Source organism: Aptenodytes patagonicus, chromosome 3, assembly GCF_965638725.1.
Source record: "Aptenodytes patagonicus chromosome 3, bAptPat1.pri.cur, whole genome shotgun sequence".
Taxonomy (NCBI): Eukaryota; Metazoa; Chordata; class Aves; order Sphenisciformes; family Spheniscidae; genus Aptenodytes; species Aptenodytes patagonicus.
In genome coordinates this window covers 91,416,442-91,441,288 of record NC_134951.1, presented here as the reverse complement: position 1 = coordinate 91,441,288, position 24,847 = coordinate 91,416,442, and the positions used below count along the sequence as shown (strand labels likewise).

General features: G+C 45.0%; 1 protein-coding gene across 1 annotated transcript; it reads right to left on the bottom strand.

Annotated features, from left to right (window-relative positions):
- Positions 1–2,501: 2,501 nt before the first annotated feature.
- COX20 (cytochrome c oxidase assembly factor COX20) lies at positions 2,502–6,642 on the bottom strand. Its single transcript, XM_076334225.1, has 4 exons — positions 6,425–6,642; positions 4,075–4,189; positions 3,868–3,931; positions 2,502–3,273 (listed from the first exon to the last, which is right to left on the bottom strand). The coding sequence occupies exons 1-4, from the start codon at positions 6,455–6,457 to the stop codon at positions 3,132–3,134; spliced, it is 354 nt and encodes a 117-aa protein (XP_076190340.1). The 5' UTR covers positions 6,458–6,642; the 3' UTR covers positions 2,502–3,131.
- Positions 6,643–24,847: the final 18,205 nt, after the last annotated feature.

The window sequence follows — 24,847 nt, the reverse complement described above, 5'->3', positions numbered from 1 at the left end:
TGCGCTCCTGCCGGCGGGGCCCGGCAAACACCTTTTCCCAGGAGTGTCGCTACTGCGGGGAGCAGGAAGAGTAAGGTGTGGGGGAGCGAAGGGGGCCATAAGCCCATCTATTTATTTTGGTGGTGTTTCAGATTGCTTTAAGGGAGGATTTTACTAACTTCAGCGATAAAAACTAAGCATGCTTGTCAGTCACTGTTTAGTGACCAAGTAACATAACTGTCAGTAAAATAAACAAGATTTTAGCAACTTTATAGCTTAAAGTTGCTATACTTCATTCTTTCCTCTTTAAGGCTCATTCAGAGGGCTGAATACCAAACACCTTCCAAATTACTATTTCTCCTCCTTTCTAGTAACTGCCTGGTACGTTTTAATTTGAGGACTATTTTGAACCTCGATAAGGCAAGAACTATCACATCTGTCATTAGCAGCAATACTTAAAATAAAGATATCAAGACCAATAATAAAATACAGATGCATGCTATGCGTTTCCAACAATGACTAAAACAATCAGCATTAATTAAATTTAAAAAATTAGCATTAATAGGGATACAGCTCACTAATTTAAAAAATGGTTAAGAAATTGTTTTCAAATGTTAAAATTATTTCTATTAAGTTACTACAATTTTTATTTTCTTGTGAATGTAACCTAATTTATGACAACTAATAGCTTTGAGATTTTGGGTTTTTTGTCCTGTCCCTCACCCTTTCAACAGGGGTTTGTAACCCAGCAGTCACTTCCAACCCGCTTTCCGTAGCTGGCGCAGGAGCTGCTGCGGCCAGCGCTTCGAGGAATTATGTCAGACGTTTTCCTCTGCGTGTTTAACCATGAGCATTCTTCCCTCCGCTATTGCAGACCCTCCCCTTTCACGCCAACCGAATCCTGCTCACAGCTTCCTTGTCTTATTCCCCCCGCCCCCTTCAGCAAAGGCTCCGACTTTTGGTTAGCTCAATTCCACCTCAACTTTTACTACATAATGAAGCTCAAACGTGTCGGCCAGCCTGCCTGCATATTGCCTCTTCCCCCATTTTCCTGTTAACATCTGGCATACTCGTTTTACATTTTGCACAGTGAGGCAGAAGTATTAGATGAGTTATCTACGCAATGCAGATCCATCTAGAGTTTCATAGTTACTGGCCAGAATTGCAAATGCTGTAGTTAAACTGCTATTGAGCTAATGTCCTTAAATACAGTCGCTTAAGCCAACATCAGCTAACACCAGAGAGGATCTAATACTGCAGTTTTCCCCAGACTTTTTAGTTTACACAGTATCATGAGGCTTCTGCTTTTTTTCCCGATGTAGTCGCAGTACTTGTGCATTTTGAAGGATGCCATTATGCGCACGCTAACTTCTTTCCTATCAGTACAAAACAGCACTCTCCTCTTTCTCTACAACTGCTCTTTGCCAAAGAGTAAATTTTCATCTGCATGCTTTTGTTTCCTAACTCCCCAGCTGAACTATGACCTCGAAGCCAAAAGACCCCCTGCTTAGGCTGCAGTTCCTTTTCTTCGGTGAGATAGGAAAGAACTCAACCATGTATTAAAATAGGAGCTTGCTAAGTCCCTGTTCATGGCTCGCTCAGTTTCCCACTGCCGCTCCAAGGGCTTTACGAGGCAACACCTCCTACCCCATCCAAAGGGAAGGAGCCTCCCTCCCCCTCAGCACAGAACCAGGGGAAACATTTTTCTTTTCTGAAATAGAGTTAGCTACCAGTTAACTTCTGAGTTTAGATTTTGCAGCGAGGACAGAAAGTGTTTCATTGCGCTAACTCAAGTTTTCTGGAGACTTTTTATATAAAACTATTGAACTGAATGTCCTCCATAAAATTTCTCTTTTTTGCTTCCTCCAGAAGAAACAGGAGGAATAGAGGGAAAAAAAGGAACCAGAGTATACAGGTTTGTTTTCTTCTTGTAAGAGGCTAATCCACAGAGGGTAAAAATTTAATTATCATCGTGTAAATAGCATGTTTGTTTAGTGCTTTCATGTATATTTCCAAATTAAATAAAGTAGAGCAATGCTGCTGTTTACAACTGGATTCCCAAACCTCCCCACACCTACTTGAGTTAACAACAGATTGCAAACTCTCTCAGACTAAGTATAAGGTGGGGGGGAAAGGACTATTTTTGCTCAGTGAATGCCTTTAGACCAAAAAGTGCTTACAGCACAACATACTCTAAATCATTTCGTGAAAAAAGTAAATACATTGTGTCACTGGTGTAGACAGAAGCAAGCAAGGAATATTATGCCATCATTCATCTTTTTACCAATATGGAATTAGATCTAACACTGTATTTCCAAATAAGATGGCTTCCTTGAAATTATAGTGATATTTAACTGAAAATGTACAGCAAAATATACAAGTAGAACATGCCTTTTTTTTAAAAAAACTACTGACCATTGCTACTTGCAAATGTGAATTATTATTCCACCAGTTGTAATGAAATGTCTTAAATAGAAGAGCAAGGTTTTTAATCAAGTAAAAACATTAGTTACTTACATAGCTTAGACTGCTTCTGAAGTGTGATTTTATTCTTAGTTTCGCACAGACAGAACAAAAATGGAAATCCTTCAACTTCACAGTGTATATAAATTATCTGAAGTTATTCTGCAGCTGAAATCTTACAAAGGCTACTGATATCACCCACCTGATACAAGCAAAGCCTTCACCTACTGTTTAAATATTCCTGTTTTACAAACAGCACGATTAACAGCAGTACCGAAGGATACATTTACTCAGAGAACAGCCGATGAAAATATTTTCCTGTATTTAAATGAGGTGCAATTACAACTTTGCTAAAACAAACCATTCTGTTTATAATGGAAGTTAAAGCGGTCCCAAAACACTGTCATTAATCCTCTGAGACCCTGTAACAGAACACAGCAGCTCCCAGATGTTTAACAGGAGGTCATTCCTAACTGTGTACACAGTCATATACAGACATACATATACGAAACAAAGAAAGGCTTGTATACTGACTTAACAGATTCGCTATGAATTTCTTGCTCGGATTTGCTAGGAAAACCAGCGTGATTTATCAGTTTTGGGCACCTCACACATTTACAGGGAAGACTGCCATTTTTGGACCACCTTCTCCCAAAGCTGTATTAGACCATGGATTCCTCTATAGCAGACTATGAATCACTTCTTTCATTGCCAGTTTGTTTTCTTTCTGGATCAAGAGAACTGCCTTCAAATAAAATTTTGTTTCTCATTCCTTCTTTAAGCATTCTTTGCCGGATCCTGTGTTGGGCCAAATTGTACCTGCAGTAAAACCTAGAGGAGGGGATAAAAAGAAAACACAGTTCCCTGCTTTATAAGGGTGACAGTATCAAATCAGAGTTATTCAGCCAGTTGAAAAGTCGAAACCACATATAATAATGCTAGTACAATTCATTATGAAGTGATGCATAATGAAAATACTAGGGTAACTGCTATTTCTTTAAGGCAAACATTATGCAGCCGCTGAGGAGCAGGATTTACAAGTCCAATGGAAAATGCTAATTTCTATCATTTGGGTCTTAACTTCATGACCATTTAGTATGCTGCCTTTATAATTAGGACAGAAGGATGGCATATGTGAAGGAAGAAAAAGAAAGAATTAAGAAAGACAGAAATAACTGGGTGGTTTGATCTCTTAGGATTCAAGAAACAATAGCAAGTTTTTTTTAAAAAATATTAACATAAAAATTCAAAGGCACTGAATTCTTTTCCTTTAAAAAAAGAAATATTTCAGGGAGAAGGAAGAGGACGCTTTGCTAGGCAAGTTTTTTATGGAGTTTCAAAAACAGTGTGAAAGGTCATATGAGGATCACATTGTACAAAGCAGCCAACATAGGTCTGTCAAAATTCAAGAACCGTTTTACATACCAGTATCCTAACATTGTGCAAATAAAGCCACCGACTGCAAAGTCACAAGATCTTCTAACTCTACCTGAAAGAAAAACAAAAATCCTCCAAAAAATTAGAGAAGAAAAACTTGGATGACTTCCCATTATTAATAAAACCTAACAGTAAATATGAATTAATTTTTCCTTGCAAATAAATATAAAAAACCCAGAAGGAATAAGTACTTACTAGTTGCTACAAAATGTCCAAGACCCACAACTAAAGATCCCAGGGAGCCATAGAGCACTGATTCTCGTGCACATGGAACACTTTTAACATCAAGAAATCCTAGGAGTTTAAAGGACTGTAAGAAAAAAAAAACAAAACAACAAAAACCACACACCATAAATTTAAAAAATTACTTTCGTAAATGTCTATGATGCCAACTCCATTGTAAAACTGACTTGTTATCTTAGTAGTCAGAAATAAACACTTGAGGATTTCCTACTTCCAGGGTTATATCTGAGCAAAAGTGAACATGCACAGCTGCACAAGGAATGGTTTCAGAAGAGTTAACTATTGATATAGGCGACATCATTTCGTACAAACCTGTTGATCCATCCTTTCTATTGAATATTATACAAGAACTATTTCATTTTTTCCTTTACATTCCCCAAAAAAGGAAGGGAGAAAACCCTTAAGAAGCCAGGGTCTTTGTTCAAAACCAACATACATCACAACAAACAGGTAAGGTTACAATCAATTATGCAGTTAGTTATGCCACGTAATTTTAATAGCTGAAAAGGCAGATGCACTTAAAAAAGTGAAATTATTGGAGAATGGGCATGTAGTAGAGAACCTTATACTGAACATTGAATAAAAACATTTATAAACCAGTAATTTTTAACCTAATCCTATGTATAGGCAGGGGCTGTGCACAGAAATTCTTCTATATACAAGTTTTTAAATGAACCTACTGGTAAAAATTATTCATATTATTTCATACTCTGCTTCACATTTATAACGTACTCTAGCTTTTCTCTATCAGTTTTCTATTGAATTTTCAAATGGTAATTACATGTGGCATTCATAAAACCAACTGTGAACTGACACGGTTTTCATCTCAGAGATGCCTACATTGGCTTCTGCATAACCCAAGTCTTCTAACTTGAATACAACTTGTATTTCCCACCTGACAAACATCCTTGCAAATGCATGTTGGCGCCATGAGCAGGAGTGAGAAACTACATACAAAAAGGCCTCAAGATGACATGGGTCAGAACTAAGGTGGCTGTACCGTAATAACATGTGCACATCTTTCTGCTATTAATTCTTTTGTGAGGGATGGTGTGAGGATTCATCTTCATTCTATGGTGTTTAAATCCTTAGACCATTAAATATCACATGTGCACCTGTATCAACTAGAATCTTGAAAGATTATTTTTAAATGGTTTTAATTTTTTGTAAAGCTGTTCTACCTGGACAAAGTAGATTTTGAAGGTGTACTGCAGTCAGCTATTTGTGGAGGGCTGACAACTCTGTGGGACAAGTCATTGTGAAACACATGGCACACGTGCCACATGACTGTGGCAATAGGGATAGCAAGCATCTGACAACAGCTGGATTTGTATGCAAGTACGGAAATCCCCATCAATAATTTTATCTGCGTTCCCTATGGACAACCATCAGCTGTTTCCACATAATCCCTGTGTACAAATGAGACAAAAAGGATTTGGTCTATGTTGGTCTAGTCTCTTAATGAGTAATTTCAAGTACTCTCATATGGAAGAAATCACTTGGTACGTTGCTGTTGTTGGCTAAGAAGGTATCCCTGCTACATCCATGCAGCATGATGCATCCTTTTAAAATAGTATTTCACCTGTTGCTATACTTGCAATCACTTGATATGACTCTAACCATTGCTAACTACTGGCGTTATGAAGACTCAAGTGTCACGACAGTGTTTCACCCACAAAGAGAAAGCCCCGTAGAGGGGTCCGTGGAAGAACAAACACAACACCCCACCCCACCCACTTGGCCCTATTGAGCCCCAGTTCTGCCACCGGTTTCCATGTATTGTTCCCTAATTATTCCCTCTGGAGCAAAACCAGCGGGGTTTCACAACCGGTTTGCGATAGCCTCTCGTGTCCCCAGCGCAGGGCTCCCCCTCTGCTTTCGCGGGCACTGACGCGCGTGGGCGCGGGGAGCCGGGCGGCCATACAGCTCCTCCTCATCCTCCTCATCCTCCTGCTCCCAGGGCCCGGCTGCGCTTCAGCGGGGCGGGCGGTGAAACGTTAAAACGTGTAAAAGGCTCCACGCGCCGCCGGCCTCCCGCGTCTGTGGGGATTACAGACCCAGCCCGGCCCGGCCCTGCCACTCACCGGGGACGCCGCTCCGGGGGTCTCCCCGCAGCGCGAAGCCAGGCCAGGCGAGGCGGGACCGTACGGGCACGGCTCCCTCAACCGCCCGCCTCACGCCGGGGGGGGGGAAGGGAGGGAAGAGGGGGGTAGCGCCCCGCGCCCTCCGGTGAGGGGCAGCGGGCTGCGGCCGCGCGCGCAGGGCGCGAAGGGCCCCTCGCCGCCCCCCCATCCTCCATTACCTTCCTCGGCTCAGAGTCGCCCTCATCCGCCATGACGCGACAGCGCCTTCCCCGGCCCGAGCCCCCTCCCCCGCCGCGCACCAGCGAGGCCGGACTACGGCCGCGTAGAGAAGGCACGAGGAGGGGCCGCTCTATGCGCCCCGACCCGCCCCATCTCTATGGTGCCCGCGGGGGGCGGGGGCGGGCGAGCGCGCCGGCGCCATTTTAGGTCTAGCGCTGAGATTCCAGCAAAATCCTTTGTTCGGTGAAATGGGTCACGGAGCAGGGCGCGCGCACGCACGCACGCGGGGGGAGGGGGAGGGGGAGGGGGAGGGAGCGCGGCCCTGGCGCTCAGCCCGCTTCCTCCCCACCCCCCCCGCCCCGCTCCAGGCGCGCGCCTCCGCCGGGCGCGGGCGGCGGCGGCTGTGGCGCGCGGCGGCCCGTCCCCCGCGGTGCGCAGGGACGGCGGGCGGCGGCGGCCCAGCCGGCGAGGCTGCCTGGGGCTCGCCGCCGCCCGCGGCAGTGATTGCCGGCAGCGGCCCGAGGGCCCAGCGCCACGCAGGCTGTGGGCCAGGGCAGGCCGGCCCCTCCCTGCCTGTGCCGCCCGCCTCCCGCCGCCGCTCCGCTGGGGGTTTCACCTCGCTCTTCTGAGAGAGGCAGCTCGGGCACCCTCACGGGCCGGTGCCATGTCACTCGTGTCCTCGGCCCTTTACGCAAGGGGAGGGTGACACACGTCCTCCATACGCCTCCCTGTTGGGTTCTGGGTCGCGGCGCGCCTTGCCACAGAACGACGTGTTGCGCACGGGTTTAAAAACAGCTCTGCTCAGTGGTGTGCCATAAATCCCCGGAGAGAGGCCTTGCCTCAGTCTAGTGGCCTGATGGCCTAGGACCCAGCCTGGCTGAGCTGAGTTATTAAAAGCTAAAAGAGTAGTAACAGGACTAGGAGGCGTAAACACGCTCAGTCAGTAGCACCTAGTGGGAGAAGGAGGTTATGGGAGCCTTCACGGGGTGTAGATAGCCTGAACGATACCGGCATCGCGGATGGGGGGAGAGGTGGTTTTTAGCGTCCGCAGGAAACGGCCCAGAGTGCTGGAATGCGGTGAGGAAGGGGTGACGTGCAACTGGGAGAAAAGTACCCTGGTGGCAGGGGGAAGGAGGTGGAGGAAGAATTGTTTCTTTTAGGAAGAGTTGTTTCAAAAGAAGTGCTCTTGAAAATGAAAATGATCTCGTGTGAGACATGCACAACTAAATTAGACAACACACTAGTGGCTTCAGTAGGGCTAAGTTCTGTGCTAAATCAGGTAGACATACTGGAAATGATGCCTTAGGTATATAATTGTACCTGTAGTAATATCTGAAGAGGTAAATAGTGCTCAGTAATGTAGAGTTTTGTAGTTCTGCAAGATACCGTAAAAATACATTTTGCAGCAAGAAAACAAGTCTCTACCTGCTAAGTAGTGAATGACAGGGTAGGCTCGGTTTAGGATCTTTTCCGTCTTAGTAATGAAGTATAACAAGGATGAGAGATGTGTAGTATTGCTTTTTGATTTAAAAAGTAGTGTGTCTTGAAACATTATTAGGAGGAATGAGAGATCTTCAGACCTTGTTTAATATTATTTTTGATGTGTTTTTTTTAATCCTGTGCTGAATAAAAATGTCTTTTTCACACACTGAAATTTAAGCCAATTTGAGTTTTCTGTTATTACGTGTTTTCAGGATTTTGGAAACAATGTACTTTTACACATAATCAATTTTCATGTATCACTAGTTGAAAAGTGCTATCGTACATTTGCATAAACTATTTTAAATTTCTGATGGATTAGAAACAAAGTCTCAATCCTTCCCAGCAGTCCCAAATCTATCATTGTTTTATCATCTTTGTAGACTTTGCAGGCAATGCTGCAGGATTGCTGCAGGATTGCAGCAGGATTGCATCCAAATGCAGGATTCATGGAACACACTGATTCAATACATTTACTCTCCGTTTTAAAAAGAACAGTAAATGTAGCTTGAATTGCAAGTAGTTTAGCCTTTTTAGCCTTTAAAGCTGATGTATATTATGTACGTAGTGCTGCAAACGTAGAACATTTGCTACAATACGTGAAAAATATTGGCATAATCCCTCCTTGGACGAGTTTGTAATGTATGTTTTTATCTTAGTTGGTTTAAAAAATGTGATTGCATTTTACTAAGCAATGACAAACATTGAGGAATACAGTAAGAAATCACAAAAGCATGCTAATATATCTGAGATTAACAAGGCCACAATGGTGAAAAATAGACGCTGCTTTTACTGCCCATGAGGTGGCCTGGCCTGCAGAAGTTCATATTTTGAAGGAGAAGAATGGAAGGATCTTTCTTGTTTTGAAACAGGAAATCTGTTTTAGAATTAAGGTGCTGGAGAGCAGAGTACACAAACACGGCATCTTCTGTCTGATAGTCAAGAACAGGCTAAGGAGAAGTGTGGTTTTCCCTTTAGTGCTGCATGTAACTTGTCCCTTTTCCAAATATCCAAATCACACAAATTAATATCCATTGGCAATAAACATAACATTCTAATTTTTTTCCCTATCTTTGGTACTCGGTCATTAATCTGCTTTACTGCTGCACATCACAGTTCTGCCTCATGTTTTAGAAGTTGCTATAAAATTAGTAACTATTACCCTTTGTGGAGTTAAAAGTACACAGAGGGCTGCTTGCCAGTGCTTGGGATCAGTGAAGACACTTGAGGTGGAGCCTCCTTAGCTTAAAAGCGGAGGGACCGCTGACATGACGCTTTGGGATAGCCCCGAGCATGTGGCTCGCTTTCCTTTGTGGCCCATAGGGACCTGAGACATCGGGGAGTGCGGGGGTGCAGGGCAGTGTCCTCCGGGCTCTCGAGGAGGGCAGGGCTCTTGAAGCACGGGCTTCATACTTCTGCTGCTTTTCTCCTGACGTGTTTTGAAAGCTCTGGAAGTAGGATGTTCTTTTTCACATCCTGGATTCAAATAAAAATGCGGGTAACTTGTTCTAGCTAGCTAAAATGCAGGTTTTGGCCTGTTAGTTGATAAAGTGGGGTGAGGCTGTGTGGGCATGCGGTACTGTTAAGTTTATGAGGGTGATAGTAACAGGGAGTGTGAGAGCTGCTGAAACACGCCTGCTGCCTTGCCAACACGGTTTGCTACAAGGGCTGGACCGACCGTGGATTAAACCCTTGGTACGTCTGGCCCAGCAGAGGTACCTCCCAGAGTATCTTCCGTTGTATCCTGCCAGCGTGTCCTGCCAGGAAGGTGGTTGAGCAAGAAGCCCTGGCTTACACGCCTTCCTCCATTGACAGGGACACCACGCTGTTTCTGGAAGCCGGGCACCTTGTGTATACGTTTGGGATTGCTGCCTTGGCTTTCTGACCCTAAAGGACATGACTGATACAGAAAGATACTTCTTTCCTTAATGACGTGATCTGGAGCTGGAGACCCTTGTCGGAAGCTGCCTATGCATGCTGGATTTTATCCATCATAGAGTGCTGGCTGGCATTCGTTCTTAGCAGTTTGAACTTTTCCTATGTAGTCCTTATTTCATGCAGTTCTTATTTTTATTAGTGTTGATCAATAAGGTGTAGCATCCTTTGCTGTGAAGCTGCATGCCTGTCCGCTCCACCCTGAAATTGCCAGCTTGGGAATGGTTTGGATTGGTCTTTGGCAGCAATCCTTCTTGTGTCCCACCACCCTTCACCTCTGCGTTTAAAGGTCAGGCCAGGCAAAACTCTTGTCAGTCCAGCAGTGGGAAAGAGGCCACCGTGTACACGATGCGGGGCAGTGGACCAAAGGCACTCATGTCACACAGTGCAGACAGGAACCTGGCTTAGTGACTTTTCCAGTACTTACTTCCTTCATCATATGGAGCACTTTCTTGAGGGGTCTGAACCTACATACAAGGATCTCGTCACTTCTGAAACAATTTGGGCTGTACTCCCTAGAAGAAGGAAGCCATCACACAAATGTGGAATTTCCTACCTTTAGCACCTCTTGGTCATGTAAGTTATTCCTACACCATAAGCTGTTTATGTAGCCTTGTGGAGAAGCAAGCACCTGCAAAAGATGTGACAGCCTGTCCTAAGAAATACATTTAATAGGCGGTATGAATGGTAACCACTTTAGGTTGATGGCTACCATAGACCTTTCAGATAACTAATCTTCATTGAGATGAATTCAGCATCTCCCTAAGGGTTGCACGCTCTGCCCAGGTATTTTGTGAAGGCTTTCCTCCTGGTCTGTCCGTAGCAGTTGTTACTGGCAAGTGGGGGCTGCTCTGCCTGTTGGTATCAAACCACTCTCTGCTTTGCTGTTCAGCTCCACACATAGCTTAAACTGTTCCAAGGCGGGCTGCTGACACCAGAGGTGGTCCAGGCCTTCCTCTTCTTTGCTGTGCAATCCTGTCCTTTGTACCACCAGCTCTGCCACCTGATGCAGCTGAAAATTAACACTACACGAAAAGCTGATCCTGGCCATTGTTAGGGGAGAAACACGCTGGTCTGAGAGCAGTGCAGATTTAGATCAAGTGCCTCAAGAAGTCACTCTGTTGCGGATGTTGTTTGGTAGGTAGCAGGCCATCAGGTTCCTGGGCTAGTAGTTGAGGCATGCCTCAAGACAAATTTTGGAGATGTCTAGCGGGACTTTTTATCTGTCTTCATGGTCACCCTGAGGCTACTTAAATAGCAGTCAAGCAATAGCAATCGTGGTGACCACGTGCCATTTCGTAAGCCGTGAAAGCAAGAGGTACTTAGAATTGCCAGAAGTCTGGAAGAAGATGGTTATTCCACTCATGTCCTCAGTTGTCATGAGGGTGTTTGTCCTTCAGGAGGAGGACAGTATGTTATTGGATGCTAGTGTGTAGGAGTTACGTAGTTTGATAGCTTTTTGATGGTAAATATTTATTATGACGGCTGTAGAGATACTGTGCAGTAGGTTATGTCGGAGTAACCACCCGTGTGGGGACAGGGCAGGCACAAAGAGTGTGTGTGTGCAGGCTGCTGTTGCCAAGGCAGTCAGCAACGACGCTCATGTAATTGAATAAAGAAAATTACTTTTTTTCCCCCAAACATTAATGCTAATGCAAATCAAATTTCATCTGCAAGACAGTTTTATTCTGGGTTGGCTTTGCTGATTGCTTCTGTAGGTTGACTTTGCCTAGCTTATTCCTAACTGTCTGTACAAATGATCTTTTCAGCTGCAACACATAAGAGATATTAATTCAACGTACTCCTCTAAAAGCCAGGGAAACAAGGGCAGGCTTCTAATGGCTTTATTTCTTCTGCTGGATCTTTTAATCTGTTTATCTTATTCAGGCACCTGATTCAAAAAGAAAGAGGGGTTTACATTAAAAAAGAAGGCTTATATAAACCACAATGGTTATAATTGCAGCTATACTGTTAGATGTAGAGCTACATGTAGAATTTCCTGACTTATTAGTAGCCACTGGACTTAAGGATGCTTCTGGCTAAAAATAGGACAGAGTTTTTCTTAATGTTGTGGTTTAACCACAGTTGGCAACTGAGCACCACACAGCCACTCGCTCACTCCCCTGAAAGTGGGATGAGGGAGAGAATCGGAACAGTAAAAGTGAGAAAACTCGTGGGTTGAGATAAAAACAGTTTAATAATTGAAATATAATAATAATAATAATTTAAAAAAAAAGAATACCCAAAGCAAGTGATGCCCAATGCAATTGCTCACCACCTGCCGACTGATGCCCAGCCAGTCCCCGAGCAGCAGCCCCCCCCTGGCCAGCTTTCCCCCAGTTGATGTACTGAGCATGACGTCACATGGTATGGAATGTCCCTGTGGCCAGTTTGGGTCAGCTGTCCTGGCTGTGCCCCCTCCCAGCTCCTTGTGCACCTCCAGCCTTCTCAGTCAGTAGAGTGCGGGAAGCCGAAAAGTCCTTGACTGGTGTGAGCACTACCTAGCAACAACTAACACATAGCTGTGTTATCAACATTGTTCTCACCCTAAATCCAAACCACAGCACTGTACCAGCTACTAGGAAGAAAATTAACTCTATCCCAGCCAAAACCAGGACACAACCAGAATTTTTCATGTAATGTAAATGACTTTTATTTTGTCTGTAAAGCATGTCTTAAATATATTAGTGGCAAATACTGACAGACACCAAGCTTTCTTGTATGTCACTGTAACCTCTTGAAGCAGATGATGGTAGTATTTATTTCTGCCATTTTTTGGTCCATTTTTTTAAGTTGCAACTTTGTAAGATGTAGAACTTGTTTTCTGAAATTGAAGACATTAGGAGATATATGCTATTTCTGAAACAAATCTGAATAATAATGACCTAGTAACCATAGAGTTATAGAAAAAGGAGTGTGGAAGGGAACTCTTCTCTTACCTTAGAGCTACTTCACTTAGGCCCATTTCATTCCTGACATGTTTATCTAACTTTGTTTTAAAACTTCCCCTTCCATTTCATGTCTTAATTTTTCAAAACACAGTAGCAGTCCTGAGGCTTCTATCATGAACAGTGTGGAGGGGGGTTATTATGAACTCTGAGCCTCGTGTTCCACGTCTGTCATATGAATGTGTCAGGCTTAATCTTTATTAATTCCTGAGGGAGAACTGGAGACTAGAACTAATAAGGTATTTGTATGGTAATTGTTTCTTTTGGGATGTGGTTTCTGAGAATTCATAACAAACTGAAGAGGGTTGTGCCAGCAAGTAATTTATTTAGAAATAAGCTATTTAAACAGCACAACAGAACTAGAATATTTTTCGGGGGGGGGGAACTATTGAAGGCTATTAAATGCTCAGGCACCCTCTCAGGCATAAGAATTCCCTGAGCACAAGTCGCTTGAGGCTGCAAGGGTATTCTGAGGAAGTATGGTGTGCTTCTCCTGTCCTTACACTTTTCCCGATATATCCAACACTAGTTAAATTAACTTTTTGCATTACTCACTGTGGGTCCTGCATTTTTGCCAAGATTAGGTTAAAGCCCAGAGAAGGGAAAGAACCTTCTTACTGTTAATGTACTATGGTCTGGACAACTGGTTCATTTTTAACACAGACAGTGCTATAATATAATGATATCACTGAACTGAAGGGTAAGAGAGGAGAGAAGTGGTGTGCCAGGAGCCACTTTGATGATGTGTTTTGCATACAATGTGCCGTTAAAGTAGATGTATAATTAGCAGCATACAGGGAAAGAGGACTCACATTCAAGGAACAGAGCATATCAAAGTAGATACTCGAATCAGACAACTGGGAAGGATGTCCAGAAACGGTGCCATGTATCACCTAGGAAAAAAAAAAAGGTGCATCAGGTAGATCTCATTATATCTTTTTTTCTTCTTTTTTTTTTCTTTTTTTTTTTTGCTGGGGCAGGTAAGGGGTTTGGGTTTCTGATTTTAGTTTTGTAACCAAGTACCGAACATTTTAGAGTAGGTTTCACTGACTTATCCCCACATCATCTTGTCTGGTGATGTGACTGTCTGCAAGTACCCTGCCAGATACAAGGTGTTTTGTTCCACTGGAACTAACAGTATACTCCTAAGACAGCCGCCAACCAAAATACAGCGAGAGATTCAGAGAAGTCAGGGTATGTTTTTTCGTCATGCTACGGCAGGATCTCCTATACAAAATAGCACACCTTTGGCAAGGGGCAAAGGAAGGAAAGCTTACGGCTTCAGAAGGATCTTGTAAGAAACAGCCAGTCTGCAAGGCTGAGATTTGAGAGATCAAAGTCAAGCACAACGTATTATTTCCAAACAGTTGTTCCAGATTTGCAGGCACCTCAGGTGTCCTGCTATGGTGTCCAGGTTCCCTGGCAAGAATTCAAGGTTTTTCTCATTCAGTGACAGGAATGATTTCATGTCTTGCACACTGAGAGTGTTAATTTAGCATATAAATATTTCTGTATCTGATGCGGTTTCTGTTGCTTTCTGAGAAGGATCCGAGATTAAAAATACTTCACATCTTGTTGCTACTCTTTTCAGATCCAGTATTTTTTGCTCTTTTCCTGATGCCATGCTGTGACCTGGCCTCAAGGCTGAGTCAGTCTGTTGGTGACTGGCTACCGAGGGCTGCGACCTTCTGTCGGATTTTGATTTTAGAGGATCCTAGTTTCCTGTATAAAGCAGGTGCTGGGCTAAAGCCACTTATATCTATGAATTAACTCTACAGAGCACCTGATGCAAGACAGCCAGCAGAATTTGGTGGGGGACAGAAGCTGTGCTCTGAGGTTTTGGAAAATAGTAGGGCAACTGGAGCTCTTTGGGTGGCCTGGGGGGATTCGTGTGCACCCTCTGCACAGAGCTGTTAGTTGTCATTCCCCTGCATGTGCACAGTGGTACTGATGGGGAAGCCTTCAGGCGTTTCCCTAACCTTAGTGTAGGGCCCAGTGCCGTTATCCTCACCAGTGAAATAGCTAGCTGCCCCCTAAATTCAGTTGCAGACCTCCTGGGCGTGGGCATCTATTCAGTGGCTACTGATCTATGCAAAAGGTTTTCTTTATTTATGCTGGTAGTTTTATTTTCCCATACATTTTCCCATGCTGATAGTTTTATTTTCCCAGCATGTCAGACTGGTGCCTTCTCAGTACGTCTGCAGGAATGAGAGCAGAAGCTAAACATGCGCTTAATTACCTCACTTACAAGCTGTTTAAAATTCTTAGAGAGATGGATATGATTGATGTCTAATAGATTAGTTTTTCTGGTCTGCTAAAGCTAAAATAGCCTAACAGCAGCCAGAGGTAGCTGGTGAGTTATTCTTCCAGTCCTGGGGAAGTCTGTGTTGGCAGGAAGCTTCAACAACAAGCTTCACCAAACCCTGTGCTTCAGAGAGGGGCTGTTTCTAAGGTGAGGAAGGAAAAGGAGTTCTTATTTTGATGAATGGTCCTTCAGAGTGCTAACTTGGGCTTGTGATAGTATAATTCTGAATAATAGTGTCGGTTCCATCCGATTCCCACCTCGTCCTCACGCTTGGGAGTGATACGTACGTTCCTGTATTTTATGGTTTCCTTTTTACATTTGTTCACCTCCTGTGAGGGTACTTTAAACTCGTTGATCAAGATGATCATTGCGATACAGCAGTTTGTCTTAAATCCCCCATCTTTTTTCAAATGCCTGTAGTGAATACTAAAAAACTAGTGCTGTTCAATATGTTCTGGGTTTTGTTTTTTTTTTTTTTGACCTAACTACAGGCAAGCCTCAGATTTATTTGGAACATATTAGAGGTCTCTTTAAAATCTTATCTGTAACTGGCATAATTATCTGCTCAGACGAGTTGTGGTGAAAGACCAATCCCTAAGAAAAACTTCAGGCATTATGCTGTTATTTTTAAGTCAAATCATGGAACAGTCCCCAGACCCTCACCATTTAATTTATTAGGTCTTTCTCAAAAAAATGCAGAGCTGCTATGGACTCAGAGGAGTAGAATTTAAGCATTTTGATTTTATTTAAACCTCAGTAACCATCAGTTCCTTGGTTACTAGGGGTGTGTCTGCTAAGAACAATCTGTCACCTGTCACTGGGCTTTTAAGTGACTGTGATTTCAGAGCCAGAGCTAAGACAGGTAATTAACGAAATAGTGCAGACTTCCGTTGAGAAAAGTGCTCATTTTTTATATTATCGTTATCCACAAGAGTGCTGCTTTTTCAGTTAATTTCACATTCTTATACAATTTCAGTCTATAGTTATGAAGAATGACATATGGACTGATTTTAGCTCATTTGTAAAGGTGTATCAGCTACAAACTGTCCAGAATCTGCGAATTTATATAAATGCTGGTTAAACCTAATTTTTTCATAATTAATACAGCTCAGCTTCTGGAAAGTTTCTAGAATCCATTTTAACACACATACACTGATACTTCATCAAAATACTAAGCTTCCCAAATCCTTAAAGCTTACTGATAACTTAAAATTTATTGAGGTTATTGGTATGATTTTGGGGGAAACAAGAGGTCAGAGTACAGACACTGAATTTTGACAAGTGCTAAACCATCATGTAGTCAGTGAAGAATAGCATCATTAAATAAAACAATAAAACCTGTTTTCTTGTCCAGAAAGATAAGAAATCGTTATTGGGCCTCTATCCCACTAACAATGAAGTTACCATATTTAATGGCACTATGAACTCAGGAGAAATAGGGCTGGAAGGGATCCCAAGATGTCATTCTGTCCAAAATTGTGTAGGAAGTATGGAATAGACAAAAACCGCACACAAATCCTTTCTGCTTCTAGCATCCTTCTTGCATATGTACACTTTCAAGTCATCATTACAAATGAATGCTTCCACAAAATACTGATGTGAAAGGAACATTGAATTTAATTTATTTAATTCTTAGTACCAATATATTATCCTGTTGGTGCAGCCTGCTTTCACATCCAGCTAACATGTCTGATCAGAGTAAATCAAACACCTGGGAAAGCTGTGATTTGGAGGGCAGGTAGTGTACTTTGTGTGTCTTCGGTTGTGAGTCAGGCTGCTCGGGGCTGCCCGCATGGAGCAGGAACCTGAGCAGTTCGAGGAGGATAGCTGGAGGAACCCCAAGAAGTGGGGTCTGTTTTGTTTTGTAGATCCACAGAAGAGCAACTGTAACTGTGTTCCCTTCTGTCACGGAGAGCTGCTGCTGGCTGCTTTGTCGGTCTCCCCTCCACCTTCCAAGCCCAGTATTTGCTACTGCTTTGCTTATTCCTGGGGATCTTTGTGCTAGTGGGGCTGTGTCTGTATTAGAAAGTAATTCAGTGCAACGGGACTGGATCAGTACGTTGAAGTATCTGATGTTCGGGTGATTCACTTCATATGAATTATGAAACACAATAGGCTTCACTAGAAGAATTCACGACTTTCACATCTTCCTTAACTCCAGCCGTGAACCAACGAGGACACAAGCACCATGTCTGCAAGCAGGGGCTGGATCATTTGTGGTGTCTGGGTGCCCCTTTACATCACGGAAGATGCCACACACCACTTTGTGTCCCTGGGTCACAGAACCATGTCCCTGTACACAGTAAAAAAAGTCTATGCTGTGTTTACCTCTGGCCTTACCACATGCAGTGTGGAAGCTGAACATGTATGTAGCTGTCTCCCTGCGAAAGGGTGGACTCTGGACAACAAGCAGAGTGCCAGTCTTCCCGACAGCCTCTGAATTGCTGATGATTGCTGTGCCCTGCGTGACCTTGGTGAGGAAGCAAGATGCTTCCCTGTTTGGCTTGCGACCCACCATCCCATCCTCACTGGCTGGCTGTGTCCTTTTTGACTTTCGTTGTGTCACCAACTGGCTGGGGGCTTTGACAATCATCTTGAGAGCCCTGAGGAACCATCCCACGTTTCTCCAGAGCTCTGGGTAACCTGCCCTCACTAGCCTTGAGCGTACTGGCCTGTTAGAGAGGAGGTAGCCACGAAGGCTCGTGTATTCTGCCTTGTCGAAAGCAGTGGTGGAAGACTGCTTTTATGCTGCTTTGTGAAGAGCTGACAGGAAAGGGAAAGGAGCTGGTGCGTGGTTTGCTTAAATGCTCCTTTAAAAGGAGTTGGTGGGAAATGGGGTGGTTGGAGGGAAACTTGATAAAGGCTCTGCAAGCAACAGCCACAGATGACAACTTTGGTAAAGGTTAGAGAGGTTGGAGGTGGAGCTGGTGGCTCCTGCCCTGGAGGGTTTGAAGGAACCTTCTCAGCAAATAAACTTCCTCCTCCCCCTCCATGATCAAAAGCTGTCTCTCTCCTTGCCCCATTTCGGCTCTCAGGAGAGATTGTCTATCCTTCCACTGACAGCTTCACAACCATACATGCCCAGTGCTCCCTCCCCAGTAGGGTCCTGATAGGCAGACCTCTTCTCTCCCAAAACTTTGCCTCCTGCAAGGAAAAACCACTGAGGCATGCAGATATCTTTACCTCTATCTTCCGCAGGAAGATTCTGGACAGCTGTTCATCCAGGGTCAGGAGAGGCCATCAGCAACCCTTGGGCCGTGTTCTCTGCCCTCTTCCAGGTCCCCCAAAGAATACAAATACAAATACTAGGAAAGTGTATTTTTTGCTCTAGGCAAAGATCAGACATGTAGTTACAGAAGTGGGTCAGCGAAAGCATCCAAACACCATGAAGACTTCTTGGTACCACCATACCATTCTCACTCCATCCCAGCAGTGCTGAGCCCCTCCTACAGATCTCGTTGTTGATCTTCCATGGTTAGAAGGTAACACACTTAGTCCAGGCTTAGTTGATCAGTTCAGAAATACTCAATTTCACTGCTTTTTTGAAGATCCCTTCCTGCTTCAGAAACTATTTTAAAAACGTATTCGAAATTCCCCAGGCTGCATGCCAGCAGTTCCTGACCAAGGAAATTCTGTCTGGGGGAAAATTCTTCCAGTTGCTCGAAGCGAAGTTGTTCTCACCTATGTGTTGCCCTCAGACAGAGGAAGTGAATGCATGAGTCAGATTAAAAAAAATAAAATGCCTCTATTGTTTTATCACTCATCAGGATACATGGATTTCATGTGTCATTTGCTCGACTCGCCTGCGGCAGTTCTGGGTGTAAATCTGCCAGCCCCAGTTTCTTCTCACATTGCTGAGGAGACTCAGGTCTTACTGCTATAGGACAGCGGCTGCACGGCAGCATCGGTGAACTGAAAGGACACCTCGGTGTTGCAAGAGGAAGCTATGGAGAAAATGTTCAGTGCCACTATCAGAAGGCCCTGCTATTGTGATTCAGGATAGAGTTCAGTTATCAGTGTGATCAAATTGGATTTGTCAATGTCTCAGACAATTTTCAGTTAACAAGTTGCACAAGATGCTCTTTACAATCCTGATGGGTGATTTTGCTGTACTTTGTGTGCTGCTATTGAAAGGAACACTGGGAACCAATTTTGAAACTCAATCTCCACTCCCATAGAGACCGTGGGTCAAGCAAATTCTAGACTGAAAATTGGTTTGAAAGTTGATGTGTTTGGCTGAACAGAGGTAAGCAAGACCAGCTGAACAATCTGGGAGTCAGACATGAGCATTCATATCCTGATCTGAGGGTTTGACTGTCTCAGGGGCAACTAGAGGCTTTGACAGCAAAGAAGAACGTAAGGACTCGCATCCCTGAGCAGCCAGTATTGCTGCCTGTGCTGGGATGAGTCAGTCAGCACGCTGAGCTGACCTTACCCTGCTATTCTGCACTTCTCCTCACATGGCTGTCCAAGGCTGTTTTATTAGAATAGAAAAGCAACTAAGTCTGACAACAGAACTCTCTAAACTACATTGTAAGACAGAATAAAGAAGATTTTGAAAACAAATCTATCCTCTACTCAGTGGGTCCTTACAGGGCAGATAGCCTTTTCTCTAGGGTTTCCTTGAGTCCCTCTCGTCTTCTGTCCAGGCTCCTGCCTTGTCTTCTCAACATAAGCTTAACTTCTGACCAAGCTTCCTCGCTAAATCTTTGATTTGATGCAAAGCTTGGCTTCTCTGATTGCTGTCCAAGACCTTTATTTACTATGGGACCCATCTCCTGACTCTGTTCTGGCCCTAACCATTTAGGCAACACCCAGGCGCTAGCAGCTGGTGAGACCTAGCAGCTCCTGAGTGCTAAGCCATGGCTGGACCAGCTGGAGCATGAAGCCATGCACTTTGCAAGCTCTAACTGAGCTGTTCTCTCAGGGAATGCCACCCATGTGGGTGAGAGGGTTTCAGAGGAGGTGGAGTACTTTGAGACAAATTGCTCATCCAGGAAGAAAGGTAGTAGGCTGGAAAGCTGATTCCCTCAAGGCTCCAAAGAGCATCTGAGCCTCTTCTGACGTGAGCTGGGAGGAAGGTTCAGAAGGAAATCTGGGAAAGGCTACATGATGGAGAGCTTGCTTAATCCTGCAAATCCTGTCCATGCCAAACAAGTTCCTTTCAAGTATGTGTGAGTTTCGTTACTCCCATGACAGTAATAAATCAGCTGGAAAAGTACCTTACGTTTGGCTGGCTAAACCAAGAGGGACCCAATGCCAGTATGTAGGCAACAGAATTGTGTCCTGACGGTCCGGCAGCTTGAGTCTGAAGAACCCAAGCCACAGCTCCCCTCTCTGTACATTTAATCACTGCCTTACACGTCGTATAATGCATTCTTCTTTTGCTGTCCTCATCCGTGGAGTGACCATCATGTTCTTTTCAGCTAATTAATCACTTTATTGATAGGCTAAGCATACATGTAAAAATCAAGTCATTGGCAATACCACATGTCTGTTCACGCTGTATATCTTCAAATGCCAGTTAGACTTCGGAGCTACACGTTTCTTCCATAAAATACCACATCTGTCTTCTGAGGGGCTTTGTTCCTCCTTTGATGGACTATAGACCATCACATTCTGCTTCTTAATTTAGCACCTAATTGCTTATTAGTCGTACTGTAAAGTTCTTTATGGCTTCAGTTACGTGGCTACAGTAATTAGTGTTTATATTCCCGAGGCCTGTGTAGCAGTGCTTTAACACTGCATAAGGACATGAAACACTCCGCAACAGAGTATAAATTGCTCCCAGGATTTCTAATTTTACATCCTCAAGTTTTGTAGAGCCTTGCTATGGGAGTCTCTCCAGAAACGGGGTCATGGGTAATCTGGTGTAGTCACTTTGAGTGGATTTTGCAGCAGAGATGCAGAAAAATATTTACGGGAAGCTTCCAAGATCATGCAGCTTCCACTGCACCGAGAAACACGCGGACTTTTCAATCATGAACACTTGTTTCTTAGTGCTATGATCAGCTGTCATTTGCGGGACTTGAACAAAAATATTTGATGTCTGATTTGGCTGCCTTCAGCATTTCTGTATTCTTGACTACATTTTTGTAAAATGTTGGAGCAACTTTGAGAAACATCAAAATTCACGCTAAAAATGAATTCCACCCTGCTAACATCTGTTTCCAGAGGTTTTGTCTGATTTGCCTGATTTTTGTCGATTAGGAAGGCTGTTCTTCCCCTGAAGTGATTACCTGCAGGTGCTACCACTGCATTAAGTTGAGCAGGCACAGGGCACGGTCCACATGTCTCTTCTGCCGCCTTTCACAGGAGGTACGAGTCCCTGTTGTGGTGATGGGCACAGCTTGTCTTCACACCACTGGTTCTGAGCATTAACCACAGGCCTCCGCCGTGCTACCTAACCTGGGCTGTGGCATTTCTCTTGTTAGGCTAAATGCCTCTTTATATTTTCATGGACTCTTTCCAAATGAAACTTGATCGAGTAATTAATAATATGTAGGGAGAGTTAAGCTTTTTAAGTTTTGCATGTTTTTCTGCCAATTATTCCATCAAAGACTGGCTCGCTTGGTTGCTACGGAGCTTCTCTGTGAGGCATGACTTTGGTTTATTCAATAATACATGTATTTCTGAGAGCAACTTACATAAGAGTTGGCCTATCCAAACTTCGTCTTCATACAAGACTGATTTTTGACCACTCAGTGGCCATGTCAAATATGAAAGCAGACACTGAAGAAAGTGTCCCCTGTTCAGTATTTGGGTAAGAGGGACAGCCAGCCTTGCAGTAGCTGCACTTGTGTCTAACCCACTGTTGCTGCCTTCACCCCTTCCACTCAAGGTGCTGCAGCATAGTCTCCTTGCAGCCTCTTGGAGATCTCGCCACGCAGTCATACATTGCTGCTGCTTCTGCTGGCTTGGCTTTTGCAGGGCAAACAAGATTTCAGCCCTCAGAGATGGCAATAGCGCTGCCTCTTGTACTGGTGTGAGCTGTACCCACCTGCAAGGAGCTAATGGGACCTGGAAGTCCCTGCTCCTTCCTCCTCCTCCTCCTCTCCCCTGCCTGGGGTTTGTGGCTGCGCCGGCTCTCAGTGACATGGGGCAGGTGATGCAGTGCTCGCAGCCAGCAAGTTGTCTCGGGGGTACCTGCATCTTCTCTGAAACCATTTTTATGCCACACGCAGGGCAATACAGTGATGAGTCCCTCTACTCTTGTTAGAGCAAAGCAAACCTGTTAGCTTTAATCTTGGAAGTAATTTTCATAGTATCATTCTGCAGCAGCTGGTTTCCATGGAAACCAAGAAATGACTCGCAGTGCGTACAGGAAAGAAGACCGATGACCTGCTTGTCCTTCCCCGGCCCGTGCCGCTGGGCTTTCCTCCATTTGCACATGCACATGCATTGCTCATTGCCATAAGGTGGGCGAGCCCAGGCCCAAAAGCTTCAGCTTGTTCCACCGGCAGCAGCCTGAGTGCAGCGCCTCTCCCGGCTGCCACCCGTCCTCCTCATCCCGCCCCATCCTGCCTCTCTGGGCAGCTTGTCCTGCAGCCAGGGGAGGAGGGCAGGGGGAGGAAGGGTCTCGAGATGTCTTCACCCCCCCTTCCCACCGCTGTGGCACTCCCAGGCCCCAGCAGAGATGGGAGGATTTGTGGTTAAGGTTGTGTTACCTACTTCTCTAAATGGCTACAGGGCACTCGGTGCAAAACACACCGTTGTGCCTTTTGAGGCCAGCTTTGAAGAGTGAAGCTGTATGAGCAGCGTTAGCATCAGTCTGTGCCTGTGCTGTGTCCTCACTGAGTCCTCCTGCCTGGAAAGTGCTCTCTTCCAGCCACAAACCTTGAAGGGATTGGCAAGAAGAGGGAGCAGAGAGCTGCTGTCTTGTGGGGGTGATGCCCGAGTGTCCCGGCACAAAACGCGGTGGTGCCGGGCAAATGCTTGCTTGGGACCAACCACATTTGGATGTCTTGTAGCATTTCCATAATCAAGACTTGTATCAAGACAATTAGTGCCTGGCACCAGGTGACATTTTTTTAATTAGAGCTTGAGCTTTCAGCAACTGTGATGAGACGCTCTTTCTCTGGGTGCTTTTTGGACTTAAACTAGCCTTGAAGGTGAGCTCTTCCAGCCAGCAGAGAGAAGCGTGTCTGCATTCTCCTGAGCCCAATCTCTGTGCTCACGGGAGGAAGGAGTGACTTGAGTCTGTCCTTTAGCCCCATGGCAGCAGAGCTGTTTGGTCCCCACAGCCAGGAGTTTACCACAGAAAAAGCAGTTTCCACCTTTACTCTTGTTCCAAGCCTCATATAAGCATGGCGAGGCGAGCGGAACCCCAGCTTTTTGTTTAAATGGGAATATTGTGTTACACAAACATTAGAAAAGCCCTTTCCTCACAAAATATAAAAGCCAGGCTGTTTATTTCTTTGCTGCTTGTCCAAGTGAACCAGGTTATTGACTGAGTGCCTTAAGCATGTCCCTGTACTAAAACCTGCAGTAGAGCCTTACCCATCCTACCCCATCCTCTGCGTGGGACTGTGTTACAGGAGCCAGGCTTGCTGCGCAGTTTGGTGGGACAGCATTTCATTCCCCGTTCAGTTTTAGAGTCCAGCTTTGTTATTTTTCAGGCTTGCTTATCAGTCTCGCAGCACAGGAATGGAGGGGAGCCCCCCTGAAGGCAGGCAGTTCCTACGCCTGCTGCCAGGGAGGTGGGAGAGAGTGGGGTGTTCGCCCCCCTGCCCGCTGCCTGGGCAATAAGGGCAGTGCCAGGACGGACCCTTCCCTCCCGTGGCCTTGCCCCCATGGGGAGGGACAGAGCTGCTGGAGAAGACTCCAGGAGCGCTTGTGCCTAGTGTTTCTGTCGCCACGTGGCCCTGCGGGTGGGACGCTGTCACCAGGGATTGCAGAGCGGAGCGATGGCTGGGCTTTTTCAAGCCTCCCTCAGTCCGTCTCCCTCCCAAGGCAGGTGGTGTTTCTTAAGGAGCCACAAACCCACATCACGCTCTTCCATAACTAGAAGTTTTTGTCCTGCGTTTGGGTAGAGAGAGGAGACTTCTTTGACCCAGGCTCAGCTGCAGCTTTTGGATGCATTCCTTCAAACACTGCAGGCACCAGCATGGAGTGCATTACTTAAAAACACGGTTTCAAATTTAAAAGCAGCTTTAGCCCTTGGGTCTGAGTGGCAACCCTCCCTCGTGCTGAAAGGTCACTTAACGCTAGAACAATTGTGCCGGGGGCTTCTTCTGAAGTAAGAGTAAGGTGATGCTATGGGGAGGGGGGAACCGAGATGGAGCCCTTGAAATCTCTTGCTGGGTCTCCGAGAGTCCATCCTGCTCGTCTGAGCAGCGCGGCGCGGCGCTGGCTTGGGTCCCCTCGCAGGGCATGCTCTGCACCCGCTGCAGCGCCCCAACGGCTGAGATTTAACCTTGCGGACGGTCCATCCCCGTGGCTCTTGTCCCAAAAGCAAGTTGCTGTTGGGAAAGGAGCGCCAAGAGAGCTTTTGTGGGCTGCTCAGATGGGAGGGCAAAGGTTTCTTTATTCTGAGGTCATCATGGAAGGATGATGTCACCAGCACAGGCTTCCACAGTTGAAAAACTAGAAGAGCTGTTAATTGAGTACTTTGGCCTCTCCAGCTGCCTATGGACATGGGGTTTCTAGTGTTTCTCGAAGACAAGCTTCTCAAAATCAAGCTGACAGTCACTAGAAGTGCACTTTTAGGGTGTGGGGTTTTTTCTCCTATAAAACTGAAAGATTAAAATTTAGGA

What these genes read in the sequence shown, in the direction of transcription:
- COX20 (XM_076334225.1), bottom strand. Translation starts at nt 6,457, where the DNA reads ATGGCGGATGAGGGCGACTCTGAGCCGAGGAAG. An exon ending in TGGACATTTTGTAGCAACTA is followed by an intron (nt 3,932 to 4,074) that starts GTAAGTACTTAT and finishes TTTTTCTTTCAG; the next exon opens with GTAGAGTTAGAAGATCTTGT. An exon ending in TGCACAATGTTAGGATACTG is followed by an intron (nt 3,274 to 3,867) that starts GTATGTAAAACG and finishes CCCCTCCTCTAG; the next exon opens with GTTTTACTGCAGGTACAATT.